At 48.5% G+C, this 13,693-nt stretch overlaps 1 protein-coding gene across 6 annotated transcripts in view; it reads right to left on the bottom strand.

Moving 5' to 3' along the window:
* The window catches only part of CKAP5 (cytoskeleton associated protein 5), a 627,586-nt gene that overhangs the window by 14,168 nt on the left and 599,725 nt on the right, over window positions 1–13,693 (bottom strand). For all 6 annotated transcript variants that reach the window (XM_069221686.1, XM_069221689.1, XM_069221691.1 and 3 more), the window contains 2 exons: window positions 13,004–13,087; window positions 12,735–12,891 (listed from right to left, as the gene is read on the bottom strand). In XM_069221686.1, the coding sequence (XP_069077787.1) occupies window positions 12,735–12,891; window positions 13,004–13,087 (241 nt within the window). The remainder of the gene's footprint in view (window positions 1–12,734; window positions 12,892–13,003; window positions 13,088–13,693) is intronic.

The following is a 13,693-nucleotide window of genomic DNA, read 5'->3' as shown; positions in this document are numbered from 1 at the left end:
CTACACTGCATAGGTTATGGGTAAGTCACCCCTATAGCAAGCCTTCTAGCCCCAAGGCAGGGATCACCATACTATATGTGAGGACATAACTGCATGAGCAATATGCCCCCTCCCCACTGTGTCCTTGCCAAACCTAGGTCATAGTGAGTTAACAGAGCGGCCATTTTGAGTACGTGTACTGGACACTGGTCAAACAGGAGTTCCTCAGCTACATGATGGCCACTCTGCACCCTAGGTTGTTTGGCATCAAATAGCTCAGGATAATAAATCCAAACTGGTACCAGTATTAGATTTATCCCCAAATGTAGCCATGCTTCACCTCAGAGGTGCCCCTGCAAAAGCTAACCTAACTGGCATGGTTGCCGACTGGTTTCATCTGGCCTGCCGCTCCAGACAGCCAATATACAAACCCGGGGGAGAGCCCTGTGTGTCTGGTTTGTAAGGCAATGCCCTTCCTGGGTGTAATAGCTAACACTACCCTCCCTCAGGAATGTGCACTCTCCTGGCGGTGAGCTTCAAAGGGCTACCGCCCTGGATACTTAAGCCCCCATCCCCGCTGCTAGCAGCAGATGGCTTGCCCCTGTGCCAACACCCACTTTAGGAGAGAGCAAAGGAGGGAAACCACACAAAGGGAAGGAGGAGGGGTTTCACTGAGCATGCACCACCCATAGGGACTTACAGAGGAAGTGGACCCTCCATTTCATTTTCTCCATCATGAAAATAGCCAAGTGAAGTTTAGGGAAGTGGTCACTGTAGTGGGTGTAGCCATCCAAGGGTGTGTCCCCCACTGGACACTACTAGGTTCTCCCTAAAACGCCCACTAAATTCAGTATTTAGTGGGCTCCCCTAGACCAAGAAACCAGATTCATCAGGAAGAAAAGACCGCACCAAAGAATCTGACAGGACAAGACCAGAGGACCTGCTGCACCAGAAGAGGATCCAAGACCCCTGCTTGCTGCACCAGAGTCCCGATAATCACTGCTGCAGAGGAGCAGACCACTGGATCGGCCTCAAAAGACCCAGAGGAGCCCCAGGCTTCGCAAATAGCCCAAGACCTTCCTCCTGAGTTGCGGCACCACTCAAGAAACCAAAGAAACCTACAAAGAACCAGCAAACTAGTGATAGTCACTTCACTGACAGGACAATTTCTCCGCAATCGGAAGACTCAGCCTGATCCGATGACACCAATGACAGCCCAGACAAGACCTACAAGTGTGCCAACTCAGATGGCACTGTGCCCTCCCGTGGCAGAGTTGCCAATACCCCAGACACTGGTCAGTGCACGTCAGCCAACACCAAAAACAGCTCACCCAAAGCTGCAACTGGACCAGGAGGAAGCACCAGTCGAGGGACTTCAGGAACACCCTGGCCCTTCAACCAGAGCACCCACGTAGTCCTGCAAGGCCCAGGAAGAAGTCTTACATCCAGCTCCAAAGGATTCCATTTCACACACCATCCAAGTCCTTCAACTCGCCCTGCATCCGGCCGCCCTGAGCTCTGCATCGCAGAACCTGCTGTGTGCCACAGGTCCCTAATCCGCTGCAACCTCAACAGCCCAAGGGGACACAGGCACCACCTTTAAATCTGCAAACCAGCTCCTTTTCCAGGTTGTAGGAAGTTGGCTCTGTATGTGCTATTTCAAAGTAAGGAATAGCATGCACAGAGTCCAAGGGTTCCCCTTAGAGGTAAAATAGTGGTAAAAAGAGATAACACTAATGCTCTATTTTGTGGTAGTGTGGTCGAGCAGTAGGCTTATCCAAGGAGTAGTGTTAAGCATTTGTTGTACATACACATAGACAATAAATGAGGTACACACACTCAGAGACAAATCCAGCCAATAGGTTTTGTTATAGAAAAATATATTTTCTTAGTTTATTTTAAGAACCACAGGTTCAAATTTTACATGTAATATCTCATTTGAAAGGTATTGCAGGTAAGTACTCTAGGAACTTTGAATCATTACTTTAGCATGTATACTTTTTACATAAAACACAATAAGCGGTTTTAAAAGTGGACACAGTGCAATTTTCACAGTTCCTGGGGGAGGTAAGTTATTGTTAATTTTCACAGGTAAGTAAGTCACTTACAGGTTTCAGTTTTTGGTCCAAGGTAGCCCACCGTTGGGGGTTCAGAGCAACCCCAAAGTTATCACACCAGCAGCTCAGGGCCGGTCAGGTGCAAAGGTCAAAGAGGTGCCCAAAACACATAGGCTTCAATGGAGAGAAGGGGGTGCCCCGGTTCCAGTCTGCCAGCAGGTAAGTACCCGCGTCTTCGGAGGGCAGACCAGGGGGGTTTTGTAGGGGACCGGGGCGGACACAAGTCCACACAGAAAGTACACCCTCAGCAGCGGGCGCGGCCGGGTGCAGTGTGCAAACAAGCGTCGGGTTTCCTTTAGTTTTCAATGGGAGACCAAGGGGTCCCTTCAGCGATGCAGGCAGGCAAGGGGGGGGCTCCTCGGGGTAGCCGCCACCTGGACAAGGGAGAGGGCCTCCTGGGGGTCACTCCTGCACAGAAGTTCCGTTTCTTTAGGGGCTGGGGGCTGCGGGTGCAGGGTCTTTCCCAGCCGTCTGGAAATGGAGTTCAGACATTCGCAGTAAGGGGGAGCCTGGGGATTCCCTCTGCAGGCGTCGCTGTGGGGGCTCAGGGGGGACAACTTTGGTTACTCACAGTCGTAGAGTCGCCGGAGGGTCCTCCCTGAGTTGGTTGTTCTCCACCAGTCGAGTCGGGGTCGCCGGGTGCAGTGTTGCAAGTCTCACGCTTCTTGCGGGGAGTTGCAGGGGTCTTTAAATCTGCTCCTTGTAACAAAGTTGCAGTTCTTTTGGAGCAGTGCCGCTGTCCTCTGGAGTTTCTTGTCTTTTTCGAAGCAGGGCAGTCCTCAGAGGATTCAGAGGTCGCTGGTCCCTTGGAAAGCGTCGCTGGAGCAGGTTTCTTTGGAAGGCAGGAGACAGGCCGGTAAGTCTGGGGCCAAGGCAGTTGGTGTCTTCTGTTCTTCCTCTGCAGGGGTTTGTCAGCTCGGCAGTCCTTCTTGTAGTTGCAGGAATCTAAATCTTTAGGTTCAGGGAAGCCCTTAAATACTAAATTTAAGGGCGTGTTTAGGTCTGGGGGGTTAGTAGCCAATGGCTACTAGCCCTGAGGGTGGGTACACCCTCTTTGAGCCTCCTCCCAAGGGGAGGGGGTCACATCCCTAATCCTATTGGGGGAATCCTCCATCTGCAAGATGGAGGATTTCTAAAAGTTAGAGTCACCTCAGCTCAGGACACCTTAGGGGCTGTCCTGACTGGCCAGTGACTCCTCCTTGTTATTCTCATTATTTCCTCCAGCCTTGCCGCCAAAAGTGGGGGCCGTGGCCGGAGGGGGCGGGCAACTCCACTAGCTGGAGTGTCCTGCGGTGCTGTGACAAAGGGGTGAGCCTTTGAGGCTCACCGCCAGGTGTTACAGCTCCTGCCTGGGGGAGGTGTTAGCATCTCCACCCAGTGCAGGCTTTGTTACTGGCCTCAGAGTGACAAAGGCACTCTCCCCATGGGGCCAGCAACATGTCTCTAGTGTGGCAGGCTGCTGGAACCAGTCAGCCTACACAGATAGTCGGTTAGGTTTCAGGGGGCACCTCTAAGGTGCCCTCTGTGGTGTATTTTACAATAAAATGTGCACTGGCATCAGTGTGCATTTATTGTGCTGAGAAGTTTGATACCAAACTTCCCAGTTTTCAGTGTAGCCATTATGGTGCTGTGGAGTTCGTGTAAAACAGACTCCCAGACCATATACTCTTATGGCTACCCTGCACTTACAATGTCTAAGGTTTTGCTTTAGACACTGTAGGGGCACAGTGCTCATGCACTGGTGCCCTCACCTATGGTATAGTGCACCCTGCCTTAGGGCTGTAAGGCCTGCTAGAGGGGTGTCTTACCTATACTGCATAGGCAGTGAGAGGCTGGCATGGCACCCTGAGGGGAGTGCCATGTCGACTTACTCATTTTGTTCTCACTAGCACACACAAGCTGGTAAGCAGTGTGTCTGTGCTGAGTGAGGGGTCTCCAGGGTGGCATAATACATGCTGCAGCCCTTAGAGACCTTCCCTGGCATCAGGGCCCTTGGTACCAGGGGTACCAGTTACAAGGGACTTATCTGGGTGCCAGGGTGTGCCAATTGTGGAATCAAAAGTACAGGTTAGGGAAAGAACACTGGTGCTGGGCCTGGTTAGCAGGCCTCAGCACACTTTCAATTCAAAACATAGCATCAGCAAAGGCAAAAAGTCAGGGGGTAACCATGCCAAGGAGGCATTTCCTTACACAGGTGGCTTCTTCCAAAGCCACGAAAGTGGTGAAAAGACTGGTAGTTTTTGGTTGGAGGTGGGATCTGAAGGCCCAGAGACCTGGATGTGGCTTTGCAAGCTCTGAACCATTCAAGGACAGAGTCAGACTTGTCTGCAAACAGGCACTCAAAAGGGATGTCCATCAGGTTGGCTTGGACATCATAGAAAAAGTTGGATGTTCTGAGCAAAGCACGATGCCATACTGTAACAGAGGTAAATCCACAGCTCAGACAACGAGTCTGCAGTGTTCAGCCCAGACTTGATAATGTGCTGAGAGGAATTCTGACCACTTGTTGCAAAAGGTTATTCACATCAGCAGGGATGTCTCACAAGGCACGGTTGTAGTGGGGCAAGAAGGTAGTTTGCACGGAGGGATTTTAAGGCCATACTCCCTGCAGAAAGGGAGTTCTTGCCCAAAGCTTTTAACCGTTTCGACGGTCAGAGGGAGCGGTTGAGAAAACACCACCAGATTAAACAAAGCTTGAGTTAAGAGGCCCTCCGGTGAAGGTTCATCGAGCAGAAGGGCAGATTGCCAGCAGAGGAGCAAAAATGGCAGTCCACAAGGCTGCTGCAGCCAGAACAAAGGAGTGCCTCTCCCATGCCTCCAAGATCAATCAATCAAAAAAAATTATAAAGCGCGCTACTCATCAGTGAGGGTCTCAAGGTGCGGGGGGGGGGGGGGAGGGGGAATAAAGGGGCCAGGGAGGGTCACTGTTCGAACAACCATGTCTGGAGGTTCTTTCTGAAGAGCTGGAGGTCTTTGGTTTTGCGAAGGTTGGTGGGGAGGGAGTTCCAGGTTTTGGGGGCGAGGTAGGAGAAGGACCTGCCTGCTGTGGTGGTGCATTGGATGCGGGGGGGACTGTGGCTAGGGCGAGGTCGGCTGATCAGAGGTTGCGTATGGAAGTTCACTCTTTCGTTGAGGTAGGTTGGGCCAGTGTTGTGGAGGGATGTGTGTGTGTGTGTGTGGATGAGGATCTTGAATGTGATTCTCTTGTCTATGGGGAGCCAGTGAAGGGATTTGAGGTGTGGTGAGATTCGTCCGTGGCAGGGGAGGCCAAGGACGAGGCGTGCGGCTGTGTTCTGGATTCTCTGGAGTTTGCGTTGGAGTGTTGTGCCGGCATAGAAGGCGTTACCGTAGTCTAGTCTGCTGATGAGTGCATAGGTGACTGTCTTCCTGGTCACTGGGGGAATCCATTTGAAGGAAAAAAAAACAATTTCATTAGAGTGCGGAGTGTGTGGAAGCAGGAGGAGGTTAGAGCATTGATTTGCTGTGTCGTGGAGTGGGGGGGGGGGTCAAGGATGATGCCGAAGTTGCGTGAGTGGTTTGCGGGGGTGGGTGCGAGGGCTAGGGTGGTGGGCCACCAGGAGTCATCCCATGTGGTTTTGTTGGGGCCGAAGATGATGATGATCTCGGTTTTGTTGGAGCTGAGCTTGAGGTGGTCCGTGATCATCCAGTTGGCGGTGTAGAGGAGAGCAGCGTGTAGGTTGGTTTTGGCGGTGGTGGGGTTGCGGGTGAGGGAGAGGATGAGTTGGGTGTCATCTGCATAGGAGAGGATAGTGATTCCGTGTGCTCAGAGGATGTTGGCTAGGGGGATCATGTAGATGTTGAAGAGTGTGTGGCTGAGGGAGGACCCTTGTGGGACTCTGCAGATGATCTTGGTAGCGTTGGAGTGGAAGAGTGGAAGGTGGACTCTCTGGGTCCGGCCGGTGAGGAAGGAGGTGAGCCAGTCTAAGGCTTTGTGGCGAATTCCTATGTTGTGAAGGTGTGTGCGGAGTGTGTGGTGGCAGACGGTGTCAAAGGCTGCGGAGAGGTCTAGGAGGATGAGTGCGACGGTCTCGCCTTTGCCGACTTTCGTCCTGATGTTGTCAGTGCATGCGATGAGGGCGGTTTCCGTGCTGTGGTTCTTGCGGAACCCGGATTGTGAGGGGTCAAGAGTGTTTGCTTCGAGGAAGTGGGATAGGTGGGCGTTGACTAGTTTCTCTGAAACCTTGGCGGGGAAAGGGAGGAGGGAGATGGGGCAGTAGTTGGAGGATCTCCGGGTCAGCTTGTTTTTTTTTAGGAGAGCGGCGATTTCCGCGTGCTTCCAGGGGTCTGGGTAGGTGGTGGAGTCGAAAGAGGAGTTGATTATGTTGCGGAGTATGGGGGCGATGGTTAGGCTTTCCTTAAGCCAAACAAGGCCAGCACAAGTCAAAGGGAGAAGGGGTTCTGAGGAGGCAGATGAGGGCAGGAGGACCTCAGTGAGGACATTAGTCTTAGTTGTTGGCAGCTGCAAACCGAAAATCTTTGTGTCCTTTTACATGACTGTAGCGAGGCTGCATCAGACGCTGTGGTCAAATAGGGAAGTCCATAGCTACCTCAAGATAGGTGGGCATGCCACTGGCCGAAGAGAGGCGCTGAAATTCGAAAAGGTCTCAGTCATCACTAGGAATGTAATCCATAGATTGAGTCTGTCCCAAAAAGCTCATGAAGTGCTCTATAAGCCTAGGCTTCCAACACTCTCTAGGACTCCCTGAGATAATGGATTTGAGGCTCAACGTTTGGCTGCTCCTGCTAATGCTATTGAATGTGGAGCCAGAGGTGGCCGTGGAAGAGGTGAGTGGCACCATCCACGGCATCGATTGAGGTGTCAAAAGGCAAAGTGCCAGATAAAAGCAATGTCGCGAAGGCACAGATTCCAACAGTGCAACACCAAAGGGCATTGGTTGGAAAGCAGTAACCATGAAAGGCACAAAAAAGCAGCTGAGTCCAAAGTGCACGAGATGGAGTGGGGGCCTTTACAAAAGTGGAATACGTTGTGTTTAGGAACTTGTGGAAAATCAGCAACAAAGTCTTGAGTGGCTGAGGTGCTGTAGCTGAAGGCTCCAGGAATAGAGATGGTCTGTCTGGAGCTGGATCCATGGGAAGAGCAGGGCTGCAAGGAGGATACACTGGCATCAGGTCAATAAGCTCTAGTTCCGCAGACAAGATAGCTACGAGGAGACACCTTGGGAACATTTCTTCTTGCCCTGGCCATGAAGAGTTTGGCCTTTTGCTCCTTGATAGCTTTGGGATGTATACTGAGGCATGAGGGGTAAGTCTACGAATCCTGGTTAGATCCTAAACACCATAAACTGACTGGGGAGGGAGATGCCATGGGCACAACTGAGGGCAAGGAGGAGGGTGCAGAGGGGACAAGTTGACCACACTTGGCAGGTAGGAGGGTACCACCACTAGGTCCTCCCAGTTCCTTATGATTTGAGTCCACTGGTGAGAGAGTGATGTAGGGAACGCATGTGAAGTCTGGCATGGGGAATGATGGAAATACAGGAGGCCATCATCCTTAAAAGGCACATCACAGACCTTACCGTGTATGAAGCATTCTCTTGAAACTGGGGGGGGGGAGAGAGACTGGAAGTCGTGCACATGAGCTGGACTGGGGTATGCTATCCCCAGTTGTGCATGGAGTATGGCTCCTAGATAGGGCTTTATCTGGAGAGGTTGAAGGTGGTATTTGAGAAAGTTGTGAGAGAAGAAAAGTTTATCTGTAGGTGTAGTTTTGCAGATTGAAGAATTTTCTGGATTCCATGCTGCGCAATAATCTGCCATCTAGTGGCAGGGTCTGGAATTCTTCATTGTTTGTAGTCTTTCTTCTATGTTGATTTTTTGCTTGTTGGTGGGCGTCGAGGGAACACCATGTGGTGACGCCTTTCTGGATGTTCTCACCTTTGGTCATCGTCAGATTTTTTTTTTCTTTTCCATTTTCCTGGTGGAGGTGGGTCGCCTGTGAATCCATATAATTCTTCAAGCTGCAATACTACACCTACCTGTAAGAAACGTTTCATTTTGCAGCATGAATCCTTTCAAGATTCACATGCTATGCATTGTTTTTATAGCAGTGTTTATTCTTCTGGTGGCTGGGCTGAAGATGGAACCTGATTTGAAAATGGATGTTGTAGAACCTTCTGTCCAGCGTGAGCTTCCTTGTTCATTATCGATACAATAATATTTAGTAAACGTGTATAGATGACCATGCTGCTGCCTTGCATATTTCTTGTAATAGGGTATTTGCTAGAAAGTCAATAGTTGCACCTTTTTGTCCTGGTTGAATGAGCCTTTGGTGTTCCTTGTAGAGTTTCTCCTGCATTTTTGTGAAACAATAGAATTCTTTGTGCAAGCCACCTAGCTATAGTGTTTTTTTTACTGATTTTCCCAGGTACCTGTCTGCAAAACACAATTGAGTTTTCCTGTGAGGTTTTGTCTTTTTACTATAGTACATCACTGACCTTGCGTCCAACGTATGTAGGGTTCTTTCTGCGTGCGCCTTAGTGTTTTGAAAGAACCTTGGTATTTGCACATTTTGGTTAGTAAGGAACTGTTACCACCTTTGGTAGAAATTATGGGTCTGTTTTCATGGCTATCCTATCTTTGTGAATTTGGAAATATGGTTGCTGTAGTGTGACTGACTATAACTCGCTCACTACCTAATGAATTAACTGCTACCAGAAAAGCTGTTTTAAAAGTTAACATTTGCAGGGTAGCTGTCTATAGGTGCAAATGGTGCCCTCATGAGCTGTGTTAGTACCACATTGAGGTCTCATGCTGGCATTTTTCTTGGTGGTGCTATATCGTTGCTCCCTACAAGAGTGTATCACTACGAGTGCTGTGAAGAAACTTGTCCTGGTATACCCCCTGTATGAGCTATCACAGCTAGATGGACATTCAAGGATGCATACGTATGTCGCTCTTGAAAGATCTTAGGTATTTTAGAACTGGGTTTTGCCTTGTGTTTTTTACAAAATCCTTTCTTACACAGCCATTCTTTTTTTAGTAGTTTAAAATGTTCTAACTCTTAAGTCTTCGAGAGCCAGGGTGCTAAGTTTAATGATTCTGGCTCTGGGAGTAACACTTTTCCCCTTCCATTGACAACAGACCCCCAATGTCTAGGTAGTCTCAGGACTCTTCCTTGAACTAAATGAATTATTTCTGAATACCAAATCGGTCTTCCCACTGAGGAGCAACTAATCATTTGACTTGCATTTGTTGATTACCTTGTGCAACAAAGGATTGGTGGAAAAGCGTATGCTAATGTCCCTGATCAACTGATTGAAAGGGCATTCCCTAGAGACTGAAGGGGTGATTGTTGGAAGGCTAAGAACTGGCATCTCTCGTTCTGGGATGTTGCAAATAAGTCTATTGTTGGAGTTCCCACTTGTGTGAGCATGAGGCCCGTCTGCTTCCACATTTTCCTTTCCTGGCACATGTAGTGTATGAATTTCTATATTCATATATCACCCATTTACAGAGTTGCTGAGATACTTTGATAAGGATGGGGATTGTGCCTCCCCCCCTATATTTGTTGATATAAAAACAGTTGTGGTGTTGTCTGGATTAAGATTTCCCCCCCCCTCCCCCCCCAAAAGGTGTTTTGGAAAGTCTTGAGTGCCAGCCACCATCTCCAATTCCAGGAGATTGATGTGTTGTACTACATCCTCCTCCCTCCAAGCACCCCCTCACTCTTAGGACATACATGTGTGCCCTCCTACCCCATATGAGAGGCGTCTGCAGTGATTGTCATTGATGGAGTTGGTTGCAAAAAAAAAAAAAAAAAAAAAAAAAAAAAAAACGACTTCCTTGTACAATGATGTACTTGTTCCACCACAAAACTTCCTCTTGTAATCCCTGCATGACAACCACTAGATCTTCCCAACTCGCTGTTGCCTGTGACCATTGGCTCTGAAGCCACTCCTGTACCGGTCCCATGTGAAGCCTCGCAAATGGGATTAAAGGGATGCAAAAAGCCATCTTCCCTAGTATCTTCCCCACCATCCTCACTCCGAGCTTGCCCCAACGGGGAGTTTCTTCCAGCAGCGATTGCGTCCTCTCGCTGGGAAAGGCTCTCCCCGGTATTGAGTTTAACGCTGCCCCCATGAAAATCTGGGGGGCGAGGAGGAGCCACTTGACCCAGCGACTACAAAATGTTCCTTTGAATAAAAAAGTGCAACACTCCGAACCCAACATGATGGCAGGAGCATGCAGGCATGTGTATCAACGGCCACACATGCCTTCACACGTGTGTGTGTGTGTGGGAAGAAAACATTTTACACAGAGAGGGGGCTGTGATGGTGATTGGAGAGGACAGTTTAATACAGGTGGGCACGAGCTTTGTTAGGCAGGACAGGACAGCCAGAAACGCAACACAGAAAGAAAACCATCATTTGTAGGGAATGTCACAGCATTCACACACAACTTGTTTGAGCAAATCCCCAAAAAACTTGTAAAAACTCAAATGTCAAATTGGGGAAAAAGGGATAGTATTCTAGATTATATGAATAAAGGTCATGTGAAGGTGCCGTATGAACAAGCAGGCTCGCTTAACTTACCATGCTTATCGCCACTTTCCATTTTCACTGCGGGTTGTATGTCTATTCTAAGCGGTAACTGCTTTAGAAGTGGTACCTCTACCCGAGCACTAGGTCAAACAAATATGTATTCTTGTTTTTCACATATTGCAAAGGTCAATTGTCTGCTGTGCCTGTCATAAGGATAACTTCCCCCAATGTGAACAGCTTTGGCAGTAACACTGTAGTGAGCTCATTGGGCAATGTCTTTTGGTGCTAGTGGGGCTGAGCGTGAACCGCGACAGTGCTTCGGCAGACTTCAACCTCAGATGTGGCCAGAGCCGTGGAATCATGGCGGCAGACCTGCTGGCGTTGCCAAGCCTAGTTCCAATGCTCCCCATTCGATGGCCTACACGCTACTGGAGCACTTATGAACAGATCCAATACAGCACTCTGGAAGGTTTCAATCTGCACCAGTACAGCAGACGGCCGAAGAAACTAAACTTCAGTCGCTACCATTTCAATGTCTGGTTGTTAGATAAAAGTTTGATGTCACGAAGTTTAATGGTCTAGAGAGAAAGACTGTTTCATCAAGGATGATAACGTCTCTTATGTTTCAGGAGATCATTCTTATGCAGGTGACTTACCTGCCAGCAAACTAAGCTCACTGAAAAACCTCCCTGTGGGCAATAGCCTGAAACAACCTGGCCTCCTATTCCCGGATGACCTCTGGGGACATGGATGCACAAGATTGCAGGCCGAAGAGTCGTGCTTCAAACTGAAGTACCACCTACAGTTGTCATGTGGATCCGATACAGGCATCTTCCTCAATCTGTAACAAAACTTTGAAACCTGCAAGTATGAGAGGAGACATGTTTTTGAGGTTTCATTTTTACCTAATCGCTCCCTAAATACTGAGGAAATTCACTGGTGAGACAAATTGCACTGGGCCTGCATCCATGAAGCACAAAAAACAAGAACGGAGACCAGCCCACCAATTGGCAGCCAATATACTTAAGTCGGCAAGGAGGGAAGCAGAGTCAAGGCCAAGTGCATGGAACCACCTGACAGGGGTGGCTAACACGGCTTAAAAAGAGCTTTCCCAGAGCAATATAACGAGTAGTCTGGGAGAAAATTAAACCATCAGAGGCAGTAGGTCTAGCATCAGGTCTAAGCAGCCCTGTAGTTCTAGCTCCGATCTAAGAGGTACAATACAATAAAATACAATACAAAAGAGGTAACAAGACATGGAGACCTTCTCCAGGCAGGTAAAATCGGGCACATTAGCTGCACATTCTTATTGGTCGGTGTATCCAGGATTCAGCAGGACTCTAAGGTAGTTCATGATCCAACACATGGCTCAGGCACAACACAAATCTGGTACTTGCAGTAATTGAAAAGCGTGAAGTCAGCAGGAGGCCTTGTTTATGGCCAAAACAAAGGCGGTGGTCTACAAAGACTGCTTTGCTGCAGATTGCATAAAAATAGGAAACAAAGTAGCATTACATCCGCGAGGCAATACCATGGAAGTCCGATCCCAAACATGCTCCATTTTCTTCCTTAAATGGAATACGACCTTACGGTCACGTTCCTGGGGATATTCGCAACAATAAACGAATCTGCAGGAACAAGCGACACGAACCCCATTCTGATTCATGTTTAGATGCTGCTGAAAGGAAGTGAAGTGCAGATTGTGGTGCAACTGTGCACACGGACAATGTGAAGTGGAGTAACGTGCGCCGGACGAGCAGGGCCAGAAGAATCAGCGCAAGTAGTGCAAGGAAGCAGCAGCAACTCCAAGCGTAAGCAAAGCATGCAACAAAGCAGCACACCCGGGATCTACACAACACCTGAAAGGTCAAATGCGTACGTGCGAGGAGCGATAACCAAACTGTTCTAACCAATGCTTTGAAAACACCTGAGTAAGCATCACAGTTGTGCAGGCAGCACCCCAGAAAGCACACGAACACTGGATGATGCCAATGAAAGGAACGCATGCACTCTAGCAGCAACACCAGAAACACTTCACACCAAAGCTTGGAGGAAGCCTTCAACTAGGTTATAAGATTCATTTATTTGTAGCCTTTCTGCACAGAGCTGGTGATACCTGTCGATGTGATCCGACCCTTGCCTTCTCGCTCAGACTCTATGATCCGCAGGCCTCGCTCCACATAGCTCTGGAAGAACTGCGAGGAGTTTCTCAAGAAGGGCTCGATGTCGGTGTCCGAGTATTTCTTCTTGTATTCATAGAGCTCAGCAAGACCCTGTGGTTAAATAAGAGCTGGATGAGGTCTCTGAGACACTGAAAGTGAACGCTTCGACTAGACGGTGCCTTCCCACAATGCATGCAGGCCCCTAGGTGCTCAAAGTGCTTACCTCTTTGGTATTCTCTTTGGAGCCAATCTTCTTGAATATTTCTGCTAAAATGTCACTGACCTTTGCCTTGGAGGCCTTTTCATCCTAGAAAGAAAACAGAATATTAGAATTTAAATTCAACCCAACAGAAGGTATTACATCTTTTTTCCTCAACACCTTGAGAGATGCCAGCCACCTGAAAAAAACACATCATTTCCCAAACAGCAAAATACACATTTGCCCCCAGAATTTGGCATTAATTCGCTAGCACTACAACTATTTTAATGGTAAGAGGTATAGTAGAAAATAGGCTCCCTTGCAGTTGCTGTTCAGTTTTTTTGTTTTTGTTTTTTAAAGCAGGACCAGAATAATTGGTCAATAATAATCGCATGTACATTATAGAGCTAGAAATAGTCAAGGGCACCAACTATCAACTCCTTAATGTCTTTTACACAGTACATCTCACACCAGATTCCTGCAGCTCATAAGTCCATAACAATCAATACTTCCAGCCTTCAAAATTGAGTCATCACTTGTGTCACAGAATGTCATGTCCACTAATGGACAGTACTGCAGCAGGTCCTAGGACATGCAGGTCGAAACGTGCGACTCATGTTAGCTGAAACAAACCATAATCTCTGCTTGCATCATTAATCCTTGTGTACAAAATTTTCACCCTCCTCCTGAATGAGGGAGTCACTGATCCAGAAC

Source organism: Pleurodeles waltl, chromosome 3_1, assembly GCF_031143425.1.
Source record: "Pleurodeles waltl isolate 20211129_DDA chromosome 3_1, aPleWal1.hap1.20221129, whole genome shotgun sequence".
Lineage (NCBI taxonomy): Eukaryota > Metazoa > Chordata > Amphibia > Caudata > Salamandridae > Pleurodeles > Pleurodeles waltl.
The sequence above is the reverse complement of the archived record's forward strand: the minus strand, read 5'-3'. Positions and strand labels throughout refer to the sequence as shown.